The 26144-nt window shown below is 42.1% G+C and overlaps 1 protein-coding gene across 13 annotated transcripts in view; it reads right to left on the reverse strand.

Moving 5' to 3' along the window:
- LTBP1 (latent transforming growth factor beta binding protein 1) overlaps positions 1 to 26144 on the reverse strand; it is a 403075-nt gene that overhangs the window by 222881 nt on the left and 154050 nt on the right. For 7 of the 13 annotated variants that reach the window (XM_043553205.1, XM_043553212.1, XM_043553210.1 and 4 more), the window contains exon 5: positions 13007 to 13174. The exons of 1 other annotated variant lie outside the window; for it this stretch is intronic. In XM_043553205.1, the coding sequence (XP_043409140.1) occupies positions 13007 to 13174 (168 nt within the window). Of the gene's footprint in view, positions 1 to 13006; positions 13472 to 26144 lie in introns of those variants that run through there. 5 more of the 13 variants (XM_043553217.1, XM_043553216.1, XM_043553213.1 and 2 more) reach the window with 3 other exon arrangements.

The raw sequence follows: 26144 nt of genomic DNA on the forward strand, positions 1-26144 counted from the left end.
CTTTTGTGGAGTGATTTGAACTGCATTCCAAAGCTGACAAAGGTCAGTAACAGTCACCTTACTGCCTGGGGTGCTGGCTGCCCCGTAGAAACCAGCTTATTGCCGTAGGGTAGAGAAGGTGAAGATTCGGGGCACCTGGGTGGCTCAGTCCATAGAGTGCCCAACTTCGGTTCAGGTCATGATCTCATGGTTTGTGAGTTCAGGCCCTGCGTCAGGCTCTGTGCGGATAGCTCAGAGCCTGGAGCCTGCTTCGGATTCTTTGTCTCCCTCTCTTTGCCCTCCCCTGCTTGCACTCAGTCTCTCTTTTGAAGGAAGGAAGGAAGGAAGGAAGGAAGGAAGGAAGGAAGGAAGGAAGGAAGGAAGGGAGGGGAGAGAACATTCTTTGAGAGCTTGACACATATCCCTTGAAATTCAGGGGACATGGTGAACAAAGACCCTTTCTGACTGTCCCCTGGAAAATTCTGAAGGCAGGAGGCATGGCAGAGCAGGAGGAAACGACAGGGTAAGGAGAGAAGGCGGCCTGCGACACCAGCATTTGATGTCTTTGCGGCCCTGGCCAAGAGGCTGTCGGAAGGTGAGGAAACCTCAGCTCTATGAAGAAAGGAACTGAGATAGGAAAGTTGCAAAGGGTTAACCTATTTCGATTATATGGTATTTATAAATCATTTACTAATGCAGTGTCAGACTCATTCAAGAACTCATCAAGTATCATTAATGATAACATATCTTTTTGAAACCATTTTTCTTATGAACTACTAACACCTTATATCTTTGCTACTCTATGGGTGATCCATGGCCCAGCAGGATCCCATCCCCAGGAGCTGGCTAGGAATGCAGAATCTCAGGCCCACCCCAGAACTACTGAATGAGAACCTACATGATGTCAAGATTCACGGTGATTCCTGAGCATGGAAGGGTGATGGGCCCTGGCTTAGACATCAGGTTCTCTATCAGAGCTGTATCCAACAATCGTCAACATCGTTTGTTTTCAAAATACACATACCCAAAACACACTCAGGCATTGTGATCCAAGAAGCTGGGGTATGGTCTTTTAAGTAATCCATGGGACAATCTGTTGTAGAACCGGGACTGAGAGCCACTGATTCAGGGTTTGGAAAAAGGCAGACATTTGAAGTTGGGTTTCAGCCAGAGCTCCTAACTACTATCCCTATTCCCCTACCCCCATAAACATTTTTATACAGGTGAATCCACTTCTCCTAGAGGCTTCATTAACTCACTGCCAACCTGTAGCAAAACCTACAATTAGCTACAATTTTGTCTCATAACTGATGAGGAATCCCATTCAAAATGATCCAACAGGACAAAAATGGCAACCCAATGGAGACATGCAAAGCAAGACAGGTTGAAAAGATACTGGAGGCCTCCAACTTGAACCCTGTCCACAGCTGCCTGGGATGTGTCAGTTTGACTCAGCACGGACTTGTCATGAGGGCTTGTTATTTGTGAACGAAGATGAAAGGAACCATTCACCAGCCACCAGCAAATTGTTAGGTTTTCTTGTCTAGATTTTGTCTTGAGGGAAGAGACAACAGGACCTGATTTAAATCAGAACCCGACTTAGCCACTGTTGCGGCATTCCCAAATATTCAAACTCAGCCACCACTGGAGAAGATCAAATTTCAAGTAACTAGCTAAAATAGAGCCCAAGCTCTTGAATCCCACCCTGATTTCTAGGATAGACTATTAGGCAAATTGGACACTATTAGTCCCTGGTGCAGTATGTTTCTAAGAGTTAATTTCCTTAAATGAGATCCCTCAGAATTTTGAAGTTTTCAAGTAACTGCCAGGTAAAAAGGAGAAATACTTCTGGCAGAAAATGGTCCATAATATGATGAAGTTTGACAGAAGGGAAATGATAACTACTGTATGAACGGTCAGAAGTCTTTTACCAAATAAGGTTATGATTTCTGCAGTGAATGTGTTTCAATAAGAAGATATTTTCAGCCTGAAGAGTTAGCTTCTTTTTCAAAATGGGTATAATACAGAGTAAATTCTGTTTGATACTAATTCATCTATTTACCAAATACACAACTTTGGCAAGAATGTTATTTTTTTTTTCTTTTCCATACAACGTCATGGTTTTCTGGGCACATTACGGGACTCTCAGATGTTTCTAATTACCCTCTGTGTACACCCAATAAAACAGCTGGCTCAAAATGTTATTAATACCACAAGAAGATCCAGAGGGCTCATAAATCACCCTTTCTTCAGAAAGGGACAATGCAGTGGCAAAAAGTGACATATTCTAATCTTGCTAAATAAGACTAGTTAAGAACGTTCCAGGGCACTTCCTAATTTGTCAGAAAAAGGGCAGTGGTCTGTTTTCCTTGCTGCAAAAAAAAAAAAATCTTAACGTCAAGTTTCCCTTTTACCTCTTCTAAGGAAAATTTGATGAAAATCAGGTTGAGTTTTTGCACTAGGAAAGCTCAGAAACTCTTCAGAATCCAGAACAAATTTTTATTGAATCTGATGGGCATCTGAAGTTTGGTCTCAGAGTGAAGAAATCTCTCATTTCTGCCGAAAGTTTTTCTTTTTCCCACCAAATCTTACAAAAGCCAACACTGAAGCCATGCCAGGTTTTTGGTAATTATTGCGTGAGTCTAAATGCAAGATAATGGTGTCGAGCAGGAAACCATTCCTTAAACCCATACTCTTCAACTAAATAGAAAATCAAGTTTTAATAAGTGTATCAATGACAGCATTACATCAAATTGGCAAAGGAAGGGCATCTGGCTCTTCTCATTTTATTTGTGATATATCTTTGGAGAATAAATCTCAAACTTCCTAACTAACTTTATCCTTCCCCATTTGGTAGTTATTTTATTTTCCTGGACTGTGTTACATGAAGATGACTGTGTGGCTGCCCTCAAAAACATTTTCATATCATCTGTGATGTTAGTTCCAGGAGGTTTTTCCAACAATATACAAATACATTATTCCTCCTCCACTTGGGGGAAAAAAATACACACACACACACACACACACACACACACCTTGCTACTAAAAGCTGATACAAATGTTTGACTCTAAGACTAAAGATGCAAAATTAAGCCCAACTTGTATGCCAATAAATTCTGTAGGTATATACTGTATCTCATAAACGTGATTTCAGTATTTATGTCCAACTTCCTTAAATTTAGTATAACCTAGGAGCCAGAGGTAAATTACACAATGACAGCAAAGTGAGTAGCACAAAACTGCATCAAATGTTATAATCATACATCACAGGAGATGCCCCCCATCTATGCAAGATGATTACTTTTCCTCCTGACCATAGCTTTCTGTTCCAAAATGTGCTACACTATTTAAATGCTTTTGCTCTTGCCAGCAGGCTTGGCAACAGGCAAGAGCTTCCTGGGTTAGCAAGTGAACCTCTCAAGGAAGAGCAGGATCCAAGAGAGAGGAAACATGGTACTACCACATTGTCTCCATGATATGATAATGATGCCCAACATTATTTTGTACCTAGTCTAAAGTGCCCAGAGTTAGCCTAAACGTGAGCAAGTACAGAGTCTTCTGTGCAGTAGGAGCAGAGGACCAAAGTGAAAGAATAATACAAACATCCTTCTATGCCTTTCTAGAAGCTATTGTGCCATCAGGATTGGTAAATGAAGGAACCACAGTTCTGTGGTTATGCAGGGAATATACCCTATCTAAACTCCAGGAGCTGTAAGTCCACAATGCCCCCATCACAGGACACAGAGGTTGTAAATTACGAGAAGGATGTGTTGGGGCACCTGGATCGCTCAGTTGGTTAAGTGTCCAGCTCTTGACTTTGGCTCAGGTCATGACCTCATGGTTCATGAGATCAAGCCCCACATTGGATTGGGATTCTTGGGATTCTCTCTCTCTATCCTTCCCCTTCTCTCCCTCTCCCTCCCTCCCTCCCTCTGTCTCTCTCTCTCTCTCTCTCCCTCCCTCCCTCCCTCTCTCTCTGTCTCTCAAAATGAATGAACAAACTCTTTTTAAAAGAAGAGAGAAGGATGTGTTATTTTGGGGAAAAGAAAGGTCTTTTTGAAATCAATCCAAGGAACCCATGTGTACCCTCAGCTGGCTCCTTCTCATAAGCCTGAAAAGCACTGTAAAAAAGTCAGCTCATTATTGGATTCATTCGACTAGTGTGGAATCAGACAGGTTACATCACCAGCCCAGGGGTGCAGAGCCATCAACAGTATACCAGAGCTAGACCACCAGGGTCAAGTGACAAGGTAGTCACTAGAAGCAGAATAGGAAAGAGGAAAAGCAGCAAAGGAAGAAACCTTTGAAACAGAGCGTGAAGCTGTTCCTTAACAGACTGTGAGAATTTAGACAGAGGCAAGAGTGGGGAGTGGGAATTCATGCAGCAAGAATAACTAAAGATGTACGAATCTGGGGCGGCTGGGTGGCTCAGTCAGTTGCACGTCTAACTCGTGATTTCGGCTCAGGTCATGATCTCACGGTTTGTGAGTTCGAGTCCCACATCGGGCTCTGCGCTGACAGTGCACAGCCTGCTTGGGATTCTCTCTCTCTCCCTCTCTCTTCCCCCTCCTCGCTCGCTCACTCTCTCTCTCTCTCACTGGCTAAGAAAAAACAGATAGGTTTTTAAAAAATAAACAAAGGTTTGCCATGAGTATCAAGTACACCACAGTGTTAAAAAGCGTCTTTTTCATGCATCTTGTAGTCACTGCAATATGTTCTCCTATTCTGTGTCCCCAAACTCTATAAAGGCTGCTCCGATGGTTATTTTACTCCTGCAACATCAGCTGCCTGAGGATTCACGATGAAGCTGTGTCGGGTAAAATCTGTGTGCCACCATTACACAGGCACCTGCGTAGACAATTTGCTCTGCCAACTGAGATGCATTAAGCATTTCTAAAGTAAGGCTGGCACCTTACGGTGCATGCTGGCACCGGGGAGATGAACAAAAAGCACACAGGTCCCTGTTCCCAAGCAGTGTAGAATGTAGTGGAATAAACAGGTATAACAAAATTAGGGAAATGAGGCTTTGTGGCACAAGCAGCCCTCGGCTGACTCCTGACAAAGCAGGAGGTGATTTGCTCAAGAACACGGGCTGGAGAAGTGCACCTGCCAGGCAGACAGCAGTGTGAACAGAGGCACAGCAGCACAGAAGGCTTGGTGCATCTGGGAACCTTTGGTAACCTGGAGCCTCGGATGGGCTGAAGCAGAGATTAAGGCTGAGTTTAGGCCGTCCTGGAAGGCCCAATATGCTACACTAAGCAGTCTAGTTTTACAAAGATCATCCCCTGTGCTCAAGCTGAGCAATTAGGAAAGAACATGTGCTTTGAGACACTGTGGTACAGACTCCAAAGAACTCTGAAAGGTCATTTATTCTAGGCTAGCCAGGACAACACCATTAAGGAGTCCCAGCCACCCCCATGACATAGGCCAGACATGGCTTACCAGGAACAATCGATCACACATGCATTTCTCACAGAGCTAGCAAACTGCTGCAATCTTTTACCTATGGTTGTTTCTTTTCTTTCTTTTTTTTTTTTAACTGTCCTGACTACAGACATATTTCTTTTTTTTTTTTTTAAGTTTATTTATTTTTGAGACAGAGAGAGACAGAGCATGAACGGGGGAGGGTCAGAGAGAGGGGGAGACACAGAATCGGAAGCAGGCTCCAGGCTCTGAGCCATCAGCCCAGAGCCCGATGCGGGGCTCGACTCACGGACCGTGAGATCGTGACCTGAGCTGAAGTCGGACGCCCAACCGACTGAGCCACCCAGGCGCCCCTCTTTTTTTTTTTTTTAATATTTATCTATTTTGGAGAGTGGGGGAGAGGCAGAGAGAGAGGGTCAGAGGATCCAAAGCGGGCTCTGTGCTGACAGCACAGAGCATGATGCAGGCCTCAAATCCCTGTACTGTGAGATCATGACCTGAGCCAAAATCAGAGGCTTAACCAACTGAGCCACCCAGGCACCTCTACATACATATTTTCTTACACAACCACTCTGTGCCCCATACCTTCTCAGCTTCCAAGATCTTCCTTTTCAACCAACAGGACCTCATTCTCTCCTGGTTTGGGCTCTTAACATCAACAACTTATTGCCTCTCTTTGGTCCAACTAACCCCTTGGAATTACCTTTCCATGCAGCGCTCCTCCACACGGGACCCTCTCCCTAAACACAAACACAAACACACAAACACACACACACACACACACACACACACCCTCATAATCAGTTTTATTTCCATTAAAAAAAGCTCCATACCAAAATCATGTGATCTGTCTTACAGAAGATATTGGAGAAAAAGAAAAAGGCAATGCTGCTTCTTTGGTAAATTTTTTCTATATCAAAGACCCTGTACTTTTTATTATAAATAACCAGATTCCTTCTGCAATAATTCTAGGACCATGTTTTCACCCAGAGACTTGCTTGCTCCCATGCTCTGTGAATGAGGCTCTTTATCTAAAGATGTTATTAACAGGATTCCTTGATACAATGTGTGTGTGTGTGTGTGTGTGTGTGTGTGTATGTAATATATACAGATCAATATACAGATCAATAAAACCTAATCCAACAACACATATAGGACAAATTTGCTTGAACGTTCCTAACACCAGCCTTCTGGAGATGTGCCACAGTTGAAATAAAATAATAAACACAGTGACAGAGTTAGGTTACTCTATCTGTGAAGTTTGTGATGTTCTGTCCCAGAGCTCACTACTCACTCCGTTCAGGTCTCTGCTCAAACGTCCTCTCACCAGACGGCCCTTCCCGACTGGTCTAAAATAGCCATCCATACCTTCCACCCACACCCCCACCTCCACCTCCCCTCCCAAGTTTCTTCATAGCATTCATCACTACCTGGCATTAGGTCAAATTTTTCTTACATATCGTATATTTTGGTAGTACCCATGTGACAGTACTGTATACTCACACTATAGCTTGGTTTTATTTCTCAATTGTGGTCAAATATATGTAACATAAGATTTATGGTCTTAACCATTTCTAACTGTACAGGTCTGTAGTGCTAGATGCATTCATATTGTTGAGTATTCAATCTCCGGAACTTTTTATCTCGCAAAACTGAAACCCCACACCCATAAAACAGCAGTTTCCTATTACCCTCTTTCCCCCAATCCTGATAACCACCATTCTCTCTCCCTCTAAGAAGCTGACTACCTAGATAATTCATACATGTAGAATCACACACCCTGTGTTAGTCTGTGACTGGCCCATTTCATGTAGCATAGTATCATCAAGGTTCACCCATATTATTTAGCCATGCTGTATTTTTTTAGTGTTGCAGGGGCAAGGACTTTGCCTGTTTTGCTAACCACTGTATTCTTAATACCTATACCAATCCTCGACACACAATAGGTGCTCAATAAAGACGTTAAATAAATTAATATTCCTAATACCACTTAAATAAATAAATAAAGCCCAAATAAAATGAACAACAAAATGCTTTACATGATGGCATGTATTCACTATTGGAAAATATTCTTGTGGGAGTAGTTTCTTTGATAAATTCTTAGGCATTCTAAATTGCCTAAACGAAAGCAACCACTTTCTTTTAGTATTATACTAGATCATGTTTAGAAACATAAATTTGTACAATGCATCAAGGGGAAAATATATCCACCACTTAATCAAAGAGTGATATGTTGGCATTTCACTGGTTTTTGTGCTGGATAAACATCAAGGGATCCAAACAATGACAACTGGCAGAGGACGAAAGACTCTGAACAAAGTTGCCAGAAAAAAATCTAAATGCTTCCCCCTCCTTGAGCAGTTACTGGTTTACTAATTGCCTGGATGAGAGTGAACTGTCTTCCCTCGTTACGAAGAGACCCTACATAATGAGTGTAACAAAACAAACTGCTTCCATTCCTCAGAAACACTTCAGTACGAGGTTGGTTTCGTGAGATATACGGGGGAAATTCCCAACGCAGAGCAGCAAACCAAACTCAACAGTTAAAAGTGGCTAGAGACTGTCATCTATTATGAGCTGATCAAAAGCTTATTTTAGACTAATAAAATGCTAGTTTCCAGCCTTAAAAAAAAAAACTGAGAAAACTTCCTCCTTTTTTTCAAAATGAGAAATCTCTATGTCCCCTTTTCAGAGAACTTTAGTAAGTTCTGGAAAAGTCCAAATTCCTACACTTGGAATTCAAGGTACTCTACAACCATGCCCCAACCTACCTACCCAGACTTATCATGTATTATCATTATCTTTCATGCTTTCTGCATTTAAGTGAAACTACTCCCAATTCTCAGAAACTACCTATGCACGTTCTTGTCTCCCTGCCTAATTCCAACAGGTAAATTCTTCCTTCCCATATCAACCACACCTCCCTTCCCTCTACTTCCCTTCCATCTGTATTTTGGAACTTAACCAACGTTTCAAGTTCCACTGCCCCCATCAGTCTACAATCAGGCAAACATGCATTTAGCCAGCTCCAGCTACAAGCCAACCCCTACAAGGGTTAGCGCTGGGATAGCATGGTCACAGAAAAGTCACACACCATTCCTTTCCCTCCTCAGCTAGACGTGGTATCTCCTTCTCAGAGATCCTCATTCAGGCTCCAGCAAAGCACTTTCTACTTTGATTTAGGTTTATGTATGCATGCTCCTCGTCTCAAAGCACAAGCTCTCAGGGAACAGCTTTAGGATTTGTCTCGGAAAATCTAGCACAGTGTTTTATACATACTCACCTGGCAACAGGGTGAGAAGGAGGTATGTGGACGCTGGGAAGGCAAACCTGACTGCGAGTCACCTTTAATCAAACCCACCAGGGCTATGGTACTCATATCCACAGAATATGAATCCTGTAATTTACCTCCCTCAGAGGAAATAAGCATCAAATGCAATAACATGGGAACATACTTTTTAAATTATCAAATAATTTTTGTAATTATTCAGCTGATGCTGATGGAAACTGAGTCCCCTGTAATTCTTCAGAGAAAGCAGCATCATATAAACCAAATGTGTTATTTTAGCAGTCATGATTGCTTTTCAGTGGCTCTACAAATAAGCTATGTCACGGGATAGTATTATTTTATTTCAAACATTCTAGTTGTGACAACATGAATTCCTGTGTTCTTATTAAGGGAACTTATGACTCTATAAACAACTTTAAAAATACCAGAAGGTCGTCTTCATGATATCCCTATGAATGGAAAGAATCCATTAAAACAACAATGGTTAACCTGCTGGCCCACCCAACTAGGAATATGTTTCCATTTTTTAAAAAGGCAAAGGTGGGGAGAGCCAAGAGGCAAAGCTCAGAATATGATAAAAAAGGTGTTATAATTAGAAATCTGCTTTAAAGAAAATGCCACTTGATGGAAATACTCTGCTATATCATATCAATATCATGTTCGTAAAAATGAGTTTATTCTAGAATCTCAGAGTGCTTGCCTTGGATATCATCCTCATTCAGGGCTCACAGTAAGTGGAAGTTATACTTAAGATGTCTCTAACTGAATACTCAAGAGCAGAGACTATATGCTTAATAGTCATGAAAACAATACACCTGCCTCTCACATCTGAAAAGCCCAGACTCCCCATCACCAAAGACCAGAAAGACTGGCACAGAAGCAGCACAAAACAGGAAGAAACCAGTATCACCCCTGTGTCTGCTAAAGAACCATCCTTTTTATCTTTTTTTAAAAATTTCTTAATGCTTATTTATTTTTGAGAGACAGAGAGAGATAGAGACAGTGTGAGCAAGGGAGGGGCAAAGAGGGAGACACAGAGTCTGAAGCAGGCTCCAGGTTCTGAGTGGTCAGCACAGAGCCCAACACAGGCATGGAACTTGTGAACCCTGAGATCATCACCTGAGCTGAAGTTGGACGCTTAACCAACTGAGCCACCCAGGTGCCCCTCTGTATATTTATTATTACCTCTTCTGTGTGGTCAGTGACCTGAGCCCAAGAGGATCTAAAGCCAGAATATGGCCAGTGGCCATGGTGAAGCCAGGACTCCAATCCAGGGCTACAGGTCTCTCAGGTGACTATTCTCTATTAAACCATCCATCCTTCCCACAAAACCCAACTCCATGAGGTTCTTCACCTTGTCCCTCCTACCCTTCGTGGTCAGACCCCACGCAATCAAGTAAACAGATGACCTAAAGAGATCTAAGTTCTAGTCCTAGCTAACAGACTTGCTATGTAACTAAGTCAAGCTCACTTACACCACTGCCTAAGTTTCCCTATCAAGAAAATGTTAATAATAGTATGTGTTCCACTTCCTTCAAAAAAACCAAAAAACAAAAAACCTATAAATCACTATGGAAATGTTCAAATTTATTCTGCAGTTCTGATGATCAAAATGGACTATTTAATTAAGCTCCCTTGACCTTGAAGTCCATATGGTTTTCCCAGTAGTATTTTGACTTCTGGGAGCAGGGGTCAGCAAACTATGCCACTGAAGTCAAATTTGGCACACCCAAGGTTTTTGTAACGCGGCCACACCCATTCTTGTACATACTGCCTACACTGCTTTCATGGCCACAGCAGAGTTGAGTAGTTGCATACCACATGTTTGTGTTGCAGTGTCTCAAGTATTTACTATCTAGCCCTTTACAGAACAAGTGTGTGAGTCCCCACACCTTACATAGCAGAGGCCAAAGAGAGCAGCTAACAAATTTAATGAATTTTGAATTTTCCCCAAGCTGTTCTATTTTCCATATACATGTCTTATGTGCAAAAGATTTAACATATTATAAGCAAATATAAATAGAAAAACGGTCAGAAAGCTACTTTTTGTAAGTAATAAAGCTATATTAAACCAGTTAGGTCCACAAAGATACTTATGTCTAAAAAAAGAACTTCTAAAATTTTCTGTATTTCTGAAGAATCATAATCTATAAGTTCTACAAAATTACCATTCTTCAATTTAAAAAATTTAAAACTGGTCCCTCAGGTTATCCAGTCTTTTAATTAAAATAAAGAGAAGAGGAAAATAGCTCAGGAGAGAAATTAAATATTTCCCAGGACTTCCAATGTGAAACTTTATTACCATGCCTTTTCTGCCTGCCTCTCTCTCTCTCTCTCTCTCTCTCTCTCTCTCTCTCTCTCTCTCGTGAACTACTCTGCCAATCCTTTTGTGGCAGAGTTGAGCCCTGGTTTTGAAATTTTTTTGTGTAAATAAGTTTGCTCCGTTTTACATTTTGAATAGGCTACGTGTATCCTGTTCCTAAACAGCTGCTTAAATGCCAGACAGGAAAGTGTGCAGCGTGTTTTAACAAGTAGACTTCCTCTGTTTCTCAAAGCCTTCAAATATGTAGTTTCAAAATGAATACACTGTAAGCCAAAAAATTACCACCCATCCGATTGCTTTGTCATTCTTACTGTAAAGATTTATGAAAACTGAGAGGAGGAGGAGGAGAAGCAGTGATTGCTGCTGCTGATGGAGCTGAGAAAGCCACGAGAGCAAGGCAGGCAATCAAGAAAAGTAAAAGTGGGAAAAAGCCATTAAGCACATAATAACCTACTGGGAACTGCCTTTTCTCTTCCCCTCATTGTCTACAACCCTCCGGAAAATGATATTACTTGTTGCTCATAAAAAGCCCTAAGAGTTTAAAGGAAGACTGAATTTCAGAGGTCACTAAACATAAGCCATTTATTTTCTGTATGAGACAAAACTGAGGTCCAGAAACAGTAACTGTCACACCCTGTGGATTAGGTAGGTAGTGGCAGGACCCGGACCAGAATCTAGTTTCCCGATCATCAGTTCAACACACTTCCCATTAGACTCGGCGCTCTGCCCTGCTAAGCGTAACTTGGCATCCACCAGCTAAATTCTTTTTTAAAATATGCCCAAACACCCCTATCATAGCCAGGAAATTCACAACACCCTTTTAAATAGTATCTATGGGCATACGTTTTTTTCCATGTACAGACTCTCTAGAATAATGCTTTGACCTCATAAGGGTTAGGAGTCGCGATAAAGCAGAGAATAATCAAAAGAGCTAATAAGGACTTCAGGCTGCCCCCTTGTATTTTGTCTTGATGATAATCAGTTTGAAAGAGACACCCTCTCTCCTACCCCCCAGACACACATGCTCAAGACTAAACAGCAATATTCCATAAAAAGACCAGATCTAGCCAGTGTTATTATCTGTCTGACATTTGGGTTATTCTTGTGAGTAACTCATAAAGTAATGTGGGTGTCTGTGATTATTTGAGTACACATGGCAAACCATAATTGGTCAAAAAATAATAAAAGACATTTTTCCGTGACAAAAATACTGTATTGCATGACAACATGGCAGCGTGACAGCATTCGGTGGACCGCAAAACTTTCGCCCTTTACGAAAAAGTAAAAACAACACAAAAATTGTTTAAGTAAAAAGCTTTCTTTTCAGGGACCACCGTAGTTCATATTTAAATTAGTTAAGAGAGATTAAAAGGTTTTGAGTGCTGACAGCAAGCCACTAGCATTTCTTCCCCTAAATCCATGTCATGTATCAATGTATAATTCAGCCTTCTGAATCAGAGCAGAAATGTGGTGAAAGATGCAAGTCTGTATCCCTTTCTACAACCAAAACGCAGTTTTTGACAATTCTTAGAATTTTTTTTTTTTTTTAGAACATGACTATCCGTGAAGTAAAAAATTTAAACTTAAGCAACACTATCCAAATTTTGTAACGGGAGTTAGATCTAGGACAAATTCTTATTGCTGAGCAGATTAAACGTGAAGCTGATCAATGCGAACTGTGCATTAGGGTCTCAATGTAAAAGCTATCCCCTTCTGTCCTATTGATACCCGCCCCCCCATCACCACAGGCTGCGTCCATGATAAGCAATCAGGGGCAACATTCTAGTTGCCATCTCTCTGAGAAGCCAGAAAAGCAGGGTAAAAATTATTCCGAAAGTGATTTAAAAGATCTCCTGGAAGAAGCGTATTCGTGCTCATAGACAGAAACCCATTCAGGCAGAGAGCAGTGTGAGTGGAGGAGGATGTCTACATGCTACGATCTCAGAAAACTCAATTCAGGAAGGACAGTGAGGGACCGTGGAGGAACTCACCCACTCGGAAGTTCGTGGCCGTCAGGGTGTCGGCAGCGTGACCGTTCTCACTAATGAGAGTGGTGGTGTTCCCCTTCTCACAGCTGTTCTGACAGCTGCCCTTGGTGCAGGTCACTTTACAGATGCTCGGAGTAAAGACCACCTTGATGCGGCCAGTGTGGTTACTCACTAGGAGCGGAGGCAAGGAGAAAAAGAACAACAAACACATCAGCTTAGTATCCATGAAAGTGCCTTGGAAGATTTAAAAAAAAAAAAAAAAACAAGGGGAAAAAAGCAAGGAGAGGAGAGGGGGAACGAGAGAGCCCACAACCCGACAGGTTTAAGGAAAGAGGGAAGCCTTCAGTGCTCGCTGCTCTGTATCCAGTGGTGTCTCTGAAACAGGAGTAGGAAGCTTAGCAAACAGAACTCTGGGATGCACTCCAAAACCACATTTGAAGTCGAGTCACTGGAGTGGGATTACTAACCACAATGCTGCACTTTATTCACGGGCAGACAAAGAGCAATACGGAGGGCACGACATGAAAGAGCCAACCCTGACAGGCAGATGTAATGCAAAGAGGTTGGCCATGCACCTCGTGGTGAATAAACTCTTGTGTCCTCAACTTGCATACTTTCCCTGTTTCTCCACTTATTAAGTCACTATTTGCAGTCCGACCCCTGGAAATGTTTTAGGCATGCGGCATGTCTGAAAACATCTGTCTCAAATCTCCTGGCACTCTCGGCTGAAGTGATCAAATCCTGTGACGCAGCTGTGGGAGCCCGTTTCTTTTTCACAACTCCGGGGCATTATTTCCCCATGTTAATTTATGCAACCTGTATTTGTGCCTTACTGTCAACAGGGACCATCTAAGAAAAAGGGAGGCCAGGTCACGAGGCTAAAGGGTTGCCTCTGTTAAAATACCATCCTGGAGCCCTCACTGCTGCCATTCACAGGCCACTAAGGCACGTATTTCCTGCACTCACGTGGCCCTCTCCTTAAAACCAAATGCTATAACCTGAGTGCACAGCAGAGGCAGCAAAGTATTACAAAATGGGCACTAACCTAAAAGTCAGATGCTGGGTTATAAGCCTGCCTTGACCACGGTGTGACATTGGACATGTCATTTCACTTTTTCTACAAAACATGAGAGACGTGCAGCTCATGTTTTCTAGCTAGTTCTGATGTCCAGGGTCTGTAGTAGGGGTCAGAAAACTGTAGCCCAGGGATCAAATATGGCCCATAGCCTGCTTTTGTAAATAAAGTTTTATTGGAACACAGCCACACATACTCACTTACATATTATCTATGGCTGCTTTTGTGCTACAATAGCAGAGCTACAAAGAGCATGTATGACCTCACCCAGAACTGCCATTCATGACCAAGTCCCAATCCAGACTCTAAAGCAAAGTGCAATACAGAAACTCTAGTGTGATCTCTGCATCTGTGATACACCCCCATCTAGGTCCTTTCCTCTTTCCAGGAGCCTAGGCAGGGAAGCAAGATGGTAGCCGCAGCTGGAGACAGATGGTTCAGCTCTGAGACTAAGGATGATAGGAAGCAGTGCCCTGCCTATTGTCACTGTGTTACTTCAGTGGCCAAAGGAGAGACTAGCTCTGGGCCAGCCTTTCTGCTGCCATCCTCTGCCTACCAGAGGCAATTCTGTCCCCCTCATACTGCCTTGGTTTGACCAGGACTAGATTTTTAGGAAATCATCCAAGAGGCCTCCACAGGCCCTCAACAAAAAAAATCATGGTCAAACCTGAGCTTGGAGACAAAGAACCTTAACCAAAAAAAAGTTAGAATTTCAAAGCTGGACCCCAAAGGTCCTCTGACACAACCTTTATTTAAACATCTCTAGTGACAGGGAGCTCATTATCTACTAAGATGGCGCATGCTGGTTTCTAAGCTGTTCCTAGCAAGTGCACTTCCTTCTGGAGCTCAAGTGTGTCAGTTGCACCCATTAACCCTAACCCAGCTCCCCACGGTCTCACAACCTAGTAACGCCTCTTCCACAAGACAGCCCTTCACCTCCTCAAAGATAACTACCGAGTAAGTAACAAAAGCTCAAGTCAGAAGGAACTTGAAGAGATCAGCTTGTGTTGGCCCCTTCACTTAACACAAGAAAATGATTCTTCCAGAAGAGAAACAGCCTCAGATCTTTTCAAATGTTTTTTCAAGACCGTTTCCCATTCTCACTCAGTGGTTCCAACACAAGAGATCAGGACACACAGTGTGAAGTGGGGAGATGTCCTAGGGCTCAACCAAATCTTCGAGCACCTTGCAAAACAGGACTCAGAATCCTGTTCTATAATGGGCCAAATAATAAACATTTGAAGGCTGGCGGCCTAAAGGACTCTTGTTGGCAATTATTCAACTCTGTTGTGGTAGCCTGAGAGCAGCCTGTCGAAAACAATATATATGTAAATGAATGGTGTGGCTGTGTTCCGATAAAACTTTATTTGAAGAGGCAGTTTGCCAAACACTGCTTTGAATGCTTATACAACATTTAAAATTTTTGAGTATACCTCAGAAATTTAAAAAACTACAATAGAACGTTGATTCCAGAGACAAAATTCACATAGTTCGACTTTTTTTACAGTAGTGCGCGCGCGCACACACACACCAAACCAGCTCGCGCTCTAAGTTGTCAGACCATGCTTACAAATATCTTGAGAATACTCTGTGAATCTAAGTGTGTGAAGCCCATTTAAAAAAAAAGGGAGAGACAACACTGTCCCACTTCAAAAGAATATAAACTTCTATTTTTTCTGGCTCTTGGTACAATAATGAAATTAGAAATGGTGTGCCAACTATTTTGTCTTCTCTGGCATTAACTCGTGGCCCGGGCGGCTGCCATGCAGATGCTCATACCGTCACCTAAATTCTGCTCACTTAGGCGAAGAGAGACATCCAAAGAAAGCAAGCACTTAATCATTATTCCCGTTTCACCTCGCAGCTACAGTAGTCACTTTATAGGCACTTGAGAGTCTCCAGGCCTATTGTTTTTAAAAACTTATTCTATTTCTTTGCCAAAAGAAAAATTTTTTTGGCCTGGAATCATTTGGATTTTCAAAAGGCAGAGACAGTTTCATATGACTTAATTCTGATTTTTACAGTGTTCACATCTTCTTGGAAGAAGACACATTTTATTTCATATTTCTCTTTGCATTTTACTAACATTCTGCTATAAAAGCAGTCTAATTCTAAAGCAGACACATAATCTCAGCGAGTCCTCTTGTCTTCATGAAGCATTGATTTCATTATAATTAGCGTTAGCTTTCCAAATCAATCTCAAAATCAGTATTGAAAAATTCACAGCTGCTTTTCACACTAGACTGTCATGTGTAAAAGCTCTAATAGGATCTCTGTAAATATTACAGGATTAGAAAATACACTCTCCGATTCCCCTTGTAAAATCATTTCTAGGTAGCCGAGGGTATCATGTAAAGTTTAACTTTCAAAGAACCCAAAAGTAAGGTAAATTGCTCTGAGTTTCAAATTCCTCAAATGTGACAAGCTGAAGACAACACCATTCATCTGTCAAGAGTTGAGTGGGAATTCAGTAAGAGTGGCAGCGAACTTTCCTCCACAGACCACTTGGGTCTGTGACAGGCATCCTCCTCGAATGCTTTGAGTAAACTAAAACTCAAAAACCCCACAGGCCTGCCTACTAGGAGGCCCCTAATAAAGGTAGAATATACCCCAAGGAAAGACTGTCGAACCCCACAGAGATTGGGGATTCTTAGGATGCGGGAGGCCATTCCGGTCTAAGGCCCTGCATCCCCCATGAGGATAAGGAAACCCTTGGCGAATCAGTGGTCAAAGACCGCCCCTGGAGTACCTAATAGCTGATGAACAATTACAAAGCTGAGGAGGAAAACTCAGGCCAATCAGAAGTACACAGGAGCAACTGCTGGCCCAGCTTTCATGCTTGGCCCCTCTGATGACAAAAATGTAACTTTCAGATCCCCTGCAGATAAATCAGCCCCACATATCTGAAGGAAGCGCTTTCAGATCTCACGTTGTAGAGGCTTTGGCTAGAAGCATAGATTGCCTGGAGCTATGTAGCACCTCCACTGGGCCTCCTAGTCAGTCAGTCAGTCAAGACACTCAAGAGTCAACATCCTGTCTGCAGCTTCTGCCAGACCCTGTGCAAACTGAAACCTCCATGAAGAGGCACTGGCACATGGTTTAAAACAAACCACAGATATTCAGAGTGGATGGTGAATGGGATGGAAGAGAAGCCGATATCCTCCCAATAGGAAAAGCTTTCATTTCTATTCCCCGATCATTAATGATGGAGAAAAATTCAAAAATGCAAAAATTATTCTTGACAAATGGATTTTAGTCTAGAAAAGAGCACAGTAGCCCATCCTCCAGTCATTAGCCTAGGATGGAACCGAAAGCCGAGGCAGCCAAAGAAACAAATATAATAAGTGCGAGACTCACATCAAACGTCAAGAACAAATACAGGGTCCTCCGCATGCATCCAGAATGCTGTGACATCTTCACCCGACTTCAACAACAGGGACCAACTAGCACAGGCAGTATCCCTCCGGGAAGGGGAAGCACCTCCTGGGTGGTTACAAGCCATCACCCTGCCCATTAAGTGAAGCTGTCCAAACGGACTTCGGAACCAATTCAATACACAGGTCGTGTGTGAGAAACAAGCAAAGGGCTCCTTCGCCTGCTGCAGTCCACTGCTTGCCCGAAGGCCAAAAATTCTTTGAAGGACAAATCATGAAACTATTAAATAATGCTTAGAATAACAGTACTTCATTGTTCTGCTCTCCAGGCTTGCTTAACTCCTCATGGACTCTTAAAAGAATTCCCACAGAATACTCTCTGTTCCTCGAGAAAGATGCCGTGTGAACAAACTAATATCAAACCTATGATTACTAATCAGGTTGCTCCAGTCCCAGAACACCCTCCAAGAGGGAGGGGAAACCTAGACGAGATTTCTAGCTGTGATGTGAGCACCTCCTCAGATAAGAATCAAGGAATATTCCAGCACTATCTCTTGAATTTTTTTTTTTCTGGGTAGCTGTTAACTAAACGAATAAATAGAGGAAGAAAGAGTTGCTACACAGATGATACACATGAAAGGAAAGACTATGTGAGTTTCCTCTCCCTTTCAATTCTCCATTAATATCCTCTGAAGGAAACTATGCCAGTTACTTATCTCGCTCACACATATATACAAGATTTCCTTTCCTTTTTATGCATTTAAGGAGATGTACTCTTCTTTGCCTTTCTGTAGGTCTATGAAATCATTTAATGTAAGAGTAAGTTTCTGGATATATTCTGAGTTCCTTACAGAATTGCTTACAGCTCATCAAAAAGCAGGTATCAAATGAATACCACATTTGAAAATGTGCATATGGTCCCAAAAATTTCGTTTTGGGCAGAAATGCAGCAGCAACCTAGTCACACACTCTTCGGTATGACCTCACTCGCTGATTCACTGAGAAAATAAAAGCTGTTAAGACTCAGGCCGACCAACTTACCTAGATCTGGATCTGTCCTGTCTTCCTCCTGAAGAAGGATGGGGTTCTAGGTAAAGCCAGCCCCACCCCTGCCTGCGGGCTAAAGTAATGGACCTCTTCTTCTCTTACAGACTCAAAGACTTACTCTCTTCATCCTCATTCCCACACAAACAAGTTGCACCCTTGCCCCAAACTCAAGAATACTGCTCTTCTTATTGTCTCCATTCCTCTCTCCTGCAGGTAACACTCTATTTCTCTACTCTCCTTACAGCAAAACTCCTCAAAAGAGCTGCTCTCCTGGCTGTATCCCCTGCCTCCCCAACCATTCTCTCGAATCTGCTGCAGTCAAGCTGTTGCTGTCCATACTTCACCAAAACTGCCCTTGTGAAGGGTCACCAGGATCTCCACATTGCCAAATGCAATGGCAAATTTTCTGTGTCTTTCGTCCGCAAATGTTTAGCCCCTCTGACACATAAGGACTGCTTCATGATACACCTTCTCCAAAGGGCTTCTAGGTTACACTACTCTTTTGTGGTTCTCTCCTACCTTGTTGGCCACTGTTCCACATGACCCTACTCAGCGGAGGGCCCCAACGTTCAGTCTCTGTAGCCTTCTCTTTTCTATACTGACTTCCTAGATGATATCATCCTGTCCCATCGCATGGATTTAAAGACTACCTACACACCTACATATAGAAAATGTTGAACTATGGCCTGGACCACCTCTACCTTGTATGTGTGTATACCCAAGCAACCAACGATTCACGTTTATGGGCCTTTCTTAGGTAAATAGCTAATGTCTCACAGACACCTCAAGCAAAATGTATTCAAAAGCAAGCTTTAATTCCTTCCTGTACTCACAGCCAAACCTGCTCCTATTCAAGTCTTCCCTCATCTCAGAAAACAGCAAGTCTATTTTTGACTAGGTAGTGGGTGGGCAGTGTCCATCTGGGACTCAATACAACAGCAAATCCTGTGAGCTCTATTTCCAGAAGGTAGGTAACAATTTCTCACCACTTTCATGACAAACACTCTGGTACAATCCACCACCATCTTGTGTCTGGATTATTTCAACAGTCTCCTAAACCAGACTCCTTGCTTCCACCTTTGCCCTCTTGCAGTTTATTCGGGAGAATAAACAGCTCGCAGGGTATCTTTTTTTTTTTTTTTAATGTTTGTTTATTTTTGAGAGAGTGAAAGCGTGATTGGGGAGGGGCAGAGAGAGGGGGTGGGGGAAGAGGATCCAAAGCAGACTCTGCATTGACAGCAGTGAGCTGATGCAGGGCCCGAACCTATGAACCATGAGATCATGACCCGAGCCGAAGTCAGACGCTCAACCAACTAAGCCACCTAGGCACCCCTCACGGTATCATTTTGTAATTTATGTTCATCAATTCATAGCACCCCCACCCCCTTCAGTGGCTTCCCATCACAATCAGAACACAAGCCAAAGGCCTCACAATGGCCTACTGGGGCCTCCACGGCTGCAAACCCCTGACCTCATCTGCCACAACCCTCCTTAACCCATTCACTCTGGCTTCCTTGCTTCCATCTCAAGCCTTTTGCACTTGCTGTTCCCTCTGCCTACAACACTCTTCCTCTGATCCATGCAGCTTCCTCCCTCACTTCCTTCAAGACTTCTCCAGAAGGTCAGATTATCAAGGAGGCCTTTCCTGACTACCTGACATAAAACTGCGACACCTCACACATTACCTATCTCCCATACCTTGCCCTACATTTCCTATTCATTATAAACACATTTATATATTTACTGTTTGATTATCACCATGGGAACACAAACTCCATCAGAGCAGGAATGTGTCTGGTCACTGTTAGATGTCCAACATTTGTCTCATACTAACTGCTCAAGAAAAATAACTGAATGAACAAACTTCACTGAAAGAAACTAAATAAATAATATTTACCAATGGGCTAATTGCCAGTAGTATTAAAGCAGTAAAGAACACTCTCATTAAGTCTTTACCCTCAAAACATACTTAACAGATGCTGCACTTGTCAAAGACAAATGAAATGTTTTAGCCATAAAACAAGGGAAAACACAGTTGTTATTCAGGAAGCTCTGCAATCATTACAAAACACGTTTTTCCCAAAACCATTAAAACATTACCCAAAAATGGCCAATGACATAAAAAAGTGAAAATGTTCAATTAAACATGTCAATGAGAGAATAACTAAATAAACAGGAAATAGAAATTTCTCAAACACTTTTTCTAAAGAAAAACAATTATTTGCTCCCAAAGTTTCACAACATATTACGCAGAAACCAAACCCACACATGACAGAAACTTCCTTTAAGTGTATAAATAAGAGTTACAATGATCTGTAAGGAGTTGTTTTTTTCTTTTTTACGATTATTCACTTATTTTTTTTTTGAGAGAGAGAGAGAGACAGAGTACATAGTAAGGGAGGGGCAGAGACAGAATCCCAAGCAGGCTTCAAACTGTCAGCCCAGAGCCCGACATGGGGCTCGAACTCACAAACCATGAGATCATGACCTGAGCCAAAATCAAGAGTCAGACATTTAAGTGACTGAGCCACTCAGGCACCCCAATGTATAAGGAGTTTTTAAACCAATTTTTCATTTACTAAGCATCAATTCCCCTTGTCAGGCAATGAATGAGGAAATTGAAAATACTACTTACCAAGATTCTGTGAGTCTCATATGAATTACCACTAGGTCATAAAACCTACCCAATCATAGAAATACATGTTGGTTTCTAGCTCAGGGAGACTGGCCAAGAGACTAGCCAGAGATCTAGCACAAAGACAGTAGATTTCATCCCAAATTTCCACGCATTTGAGGAGTCAGGTCTAATTTCCTATTTCATTCATTCAGTCTTTATCTTGACTCAAGGTATAAAAACTCAAATTGTCACCTATAATCACATTTTCTCAACCTTCAATCTTACCCTGCCACCCGGACTCCAATGCCCTAAAAGGACTCTAACAGCACACCTTGAGACTATGGGATTTTTTTTTTTTCATATTTCCTTTTTCTCCTTGGAGTTTCTACTCTTCAAACACCAATCATAAGCTCTCTTCTCTAAAAATATTTTTTAAAAGATCCTATTTTTATCTCTGGAACAAAATCAAGTATGTTTGAAAGTGCAATATATTTTATAGTCAAAAGACTAACTTTTACCCAACAAGTACTTTGCTCACCCAGCAGGACCTGACCCAGTGTTTGGGGAAAGAAATACAGTCAGTACTAAAAGTGGAAAACTAGCAAAACAAACCAATGGCTTTCTGACATTTTCATATTCTGACCTTTTTTGTAAAGTATTTTCTTTAACATCCCCTGAGGGGATTCAACTATCCAGGCATACCTCAGCTAACAGATAAGGAACGCCTAGAAAAGTTCAGGATAGGCTCCAGACTGCAGTCCAGGGAAAGAGGTGACCAACTCAAAGGCACCACAACCAATTAGAAATAGTGCTGGGGCACCTCCATCCTGGTGTCCTGCAATTGCAGCAGGCTGTTCCACGAGGGTTCCTTTGACACAACTTTAAAAACTCACCTGTCTAGAACATATCCAGAAATCTCTGCTCCTAATCTTAAATACCAGGGAACCTATTGCCCCCATCCAATACAGAAGGGACAGTGGCATATGAAATGTTATGACACAGGGTTGAAGAAACATATCCCAAGGTGACAGTACTTAACTCAGTTCATAACATAAAAAGAAGCAAAGAAGAAAATGAGGGAGGAGCGGGGGTTCGGGGGAGCTCAGTGTAGGCATGTTCTCAGTTGAATTCTGACAACCATGGGAACCACACTTGAGAAAGACTGAGTGAGTTTGTCCAGGAATTTTCTTCTTTTTTGGCATCAACATTCAAGATGCTACTCTTTCTAAGAGGTTGTCTCCCAAGGGAGAAATACCATTTAAAAGATGCATTTTTGCATGTGAAAATCTCTACCTCCTTTCAAGAACCCGGGTCTTAGCAGCTCTCGCCTTTAGATCCCACCCACGGCCACAGGAGGAGGGGCTTCGGTGCCGCTGACAAGAGAGGGCTTCACTGCTGTTCCTGAACCCAGTGAACGAGGGGCAGAGCGGGGAATACTTTCATGTCTTCTAGCCCTAGTACTCACACAATCAGGCTAGTTTGTATAGCTTCCTTACAGAAACCATGGGTTAGGTATGCTCCACATGATTCAAATTTTCTGTGCCTTAATTTTGGAACAGAATTAGGTTTTATTTGTCCCCACATTTGTTGTTTTTCCAAAGAAAGTAAATGGAGGCATTTGTTATCAGTCTATCACTCACCATTTCCATAAATAACATCTGTTTGTTTGTATGTGGAAAAGCAAGTCTGACTCAAAGGGCAGATTATCTGCTGAGCTATTTGTTTACCAAGGAACAAATTTCATGACTTATTCACCAGCTTGATTAAGTGGGGGCCACTTCTCATGAGGGTCCCAGATTGTATCTACCATGCAATTTCAAAGTTAGAATTCCATATAATTTACACACTGGTTATGACAAATATTTCTGACAAAATCAAACTCCCTAAAAGAAAGTTGAGACCCTTCCCCACAGACACCGAATCTAGCCTCACATCCTACAACATCCCACAAAGAGTCCAGGCATTAGCTGAACCAAACTGTCCAATGGTCCTCATTCACGTGCCAGATTGCTTCACGTGACATTTTTCTCCCTCTAGAAAACCTTTCCTCCTTTCTTTCCACCTTTCATCCTACTGAACCAACCCACCTACCCCCTCCCTACACAATTTTCAGCAACCTAGGCATGCCTGTTTGAACAGTGCATCTCTCCATTTTCCCCTAGCTGTTTGCACATAATCCCATTTATGTGTACTTCCTTACTTTTCCAATCTTCCTTTGACCTAGGAAAACAAAGGAAGCCCAAGGAAACAGTCTGTATTTTTATCCTCCTCCTCTATTTATAACAAAAGTCCACCTAGTGGCTCTCCCTCTTTGAGAACAAGAAAAGATTATATGGTCAGAGGGGAGTGCATAGCAAAGAACACAAGGGTAGTAAATGAAGATAAAGGAATCAAAGGCAGTATGAACTCAGACAAGGAATACTCAGGAATTCCATTGTCTATGGCAAAGGCAAAGAAGCAACTTTTACTCAAACTAATAACTGAAAGTCACAAAACTTTAAAGGAGTCAAATGCCATCAGGGTTCCATTGCCTTTGTAAGGGGGCTTGGAATCTTCACTCTTACACTAAAGGCAGACGCTAAGAAGAAAATGATCTATCACACATTACAAAATTTACATTTGGCCTGAAAGAAGGAAGAACTCAAAAGACAGAGCAAGGAGGGAAACCAAAACTTCCTGTACCTTGTGCAGGCATTCTGAATCACTGCAGCTGCCAGACCAGAAGCAGGCACCTTGATGTGCCTCTGAGGGAGTCCAATTCTATCACACAGGCAGGAAGAATCCAGAGCAAACAGATACTACAATATGAATGCATTTTATTTTAAGAAATACTAAGGAAGGTGAAGATATGAACATTTTTCTAACTGCTGAAGTTTGATGGGCTCAGGTGAAAGAAAAATCTGTTGAAGCAACTGGTTATATAGGAGAAAACTGGTATTCTTAAATCTCTGAATTTAGGGACTCCTGGGTGGCTCAGTTCGTTGAGCACTCAACTCTTGATTTCAGCTCAAGTCATGATCCTAGTGTTGTGGGATCAAGACCTACAATCCCCTTGCTTAGGATTCTCTCTCTCTTTCTCTTTCTCTTTCTCTCTCTCTCTCTCTCTCTCTCTCCCTCCCTCCCTCCCTCCCTCCCCCCCCCCTGCTCTGCCCTTGTTTGCCCTCTCTCATAATATATCTCAAATAATTCTCTTCATAGAATCAGAGGTATCCAAGCTTGCAGAACACAGATTCTATCATTCACTTTTTGTTCTCTTCCCTGAAGCACAAACTTCTTTCTGCTCAGTTTTTAAATGACTCCATCAAATGGCCCCAACTACTTTCTCCAAGGGATTACTGCCAAGTTCAATAGAACTCATCATTATAAAAGATTTCTGCCTAAATATCCCTTTTCTCAAAGTTGTATTCCATCTTTTATTTATGTGATAAACAAAACTGAAAAATGATTAGTTGCCAATTAAAAATGAATTACTGATGTGTAGTCACACATTGTCACTTTTCCAGCTTTCAGTTAATTCTTTTTAGGTTACTCATGCTCAAATTCCTCTCTCCATCAAGACAGTGCCTCTCCTGTCGAACAGTGTGATGGTTTTAAAATCTATCCACAAATCCTTTGATACTTTCTTCAAGAGGTAAAATCTAATTCCACTTCCCTTGAGCATGGGCTGGTCTTAACAATTCATGTCTAAAGCAAAAAATAAAATAGAAGTGATTATTTCAACTTCAGAGACTAGGTCATAAAAGGCACTGCAGCTTCTGTCTTGAGCTCTCTCTGTCCAATCACTCACTCTGGGGGAAAGCCAGCTCCCAGGCCACGAGGATACTTAGAGAGCCCACAGAGAGGCCCACATGGCAAAGAACCAAAGTCTCCTGCCAAAAGCCATGTGAGTGAACAAACCTGAGAGTGGATCTTCCAGCCCCAGTCAAGCCTTCAGATGACGGCAGCCCCTGCTGATACCCTGACTGCAACTTCATGACAGAATCTGAGACAAAACCAACCAGCTAACCAACCAGCTTCTGAATTTATCAGCCAAAACCAACTAGCTAAACAACCAGCTTCCGATATTCTGAGGCACAGAAACTGTAAGATAACGTTTGTTGCTTTAAGCCACTAAGGTTTGGGTTAATTTATTATATAGTAAAATATAAATACCCACACTCCTCTTCTCTGTTCTTTTCCCCTACACACACACACACACACACACACACACACACACTTCTCTGCTTTTCTTTTTCCCTAGATTCTGAGAACACAGAAACAGACTTTATGGACCTTTCTAAATGTACAGAGCACTGTAAGACTCATGAAACATGTACTGAATACCTAATGAAGCTTCAGAGCTCACATGCACCCCACAATCATTTAAGTGACACTCCTATCCCTTCAGAAACTAGGAAACTACAGAGATATGCATCAGGAACCTGACCAAGGTCATTTTGCTAGGAAATGGCAGGGCTGGGATTTCAACACAAGCCTTCACACTCTCCCCTAATGCCTCTCCTACACTTCTAGTAGGTGCTTAAGATACTAGGCACCTGGGAAGTTTGGAGCAAGGGAAGGAAACAGACTGAGCACATCCTAGGTGTTTGGCAGTATGTCAGGTGTCATCTCATTTCCTTCTTATGACAGAGTAAGTGCTAAGATTTTTATTTGACAAAGAAACTAATATTCAGAGGTTCAATGGAATAGAATACAGTAAAATGACTCACAGGCACCACTCTTCAGCATCTTGAAAACTAGGGTGGGAAAAAAAGACACTGAGAATACTGCTCATACAGCTCATCTACCTCACGAGATTGTGGTAGGGGCCATTTGAAATAATTTGTATGGATATAATTCATAAGCTGTTAACTACTATGCAAATCCAAGAGGATATCATTACGTGTGGTCAGCTCTTAGCAGAGTAACTGTGAGGTAAAGCTCAAGCTAGTAGTGACACTTACCCTTACCCCATGATATATTATACAGCAAAACCCACAAGAACATCTAAATATGGAAAATTTCATCTCAAGATGTTTGCATTACAAT

Source organism: Prionailurus bengalensis, chromosome A3 (genome assembly GCF_016509475.1).
Source record: "Prionailurus bengalensis isolate Pbe53 chromosome A3, Fcat_Pben_1.1_paternal_pri, whole genome shotgun sequence".
Lineage (NCBI taxonomy): Eukaryota > Metazoa > Chordata > Mammalia > Carnivora > Felidae > Prionailurus > Prionailurus bengalensis.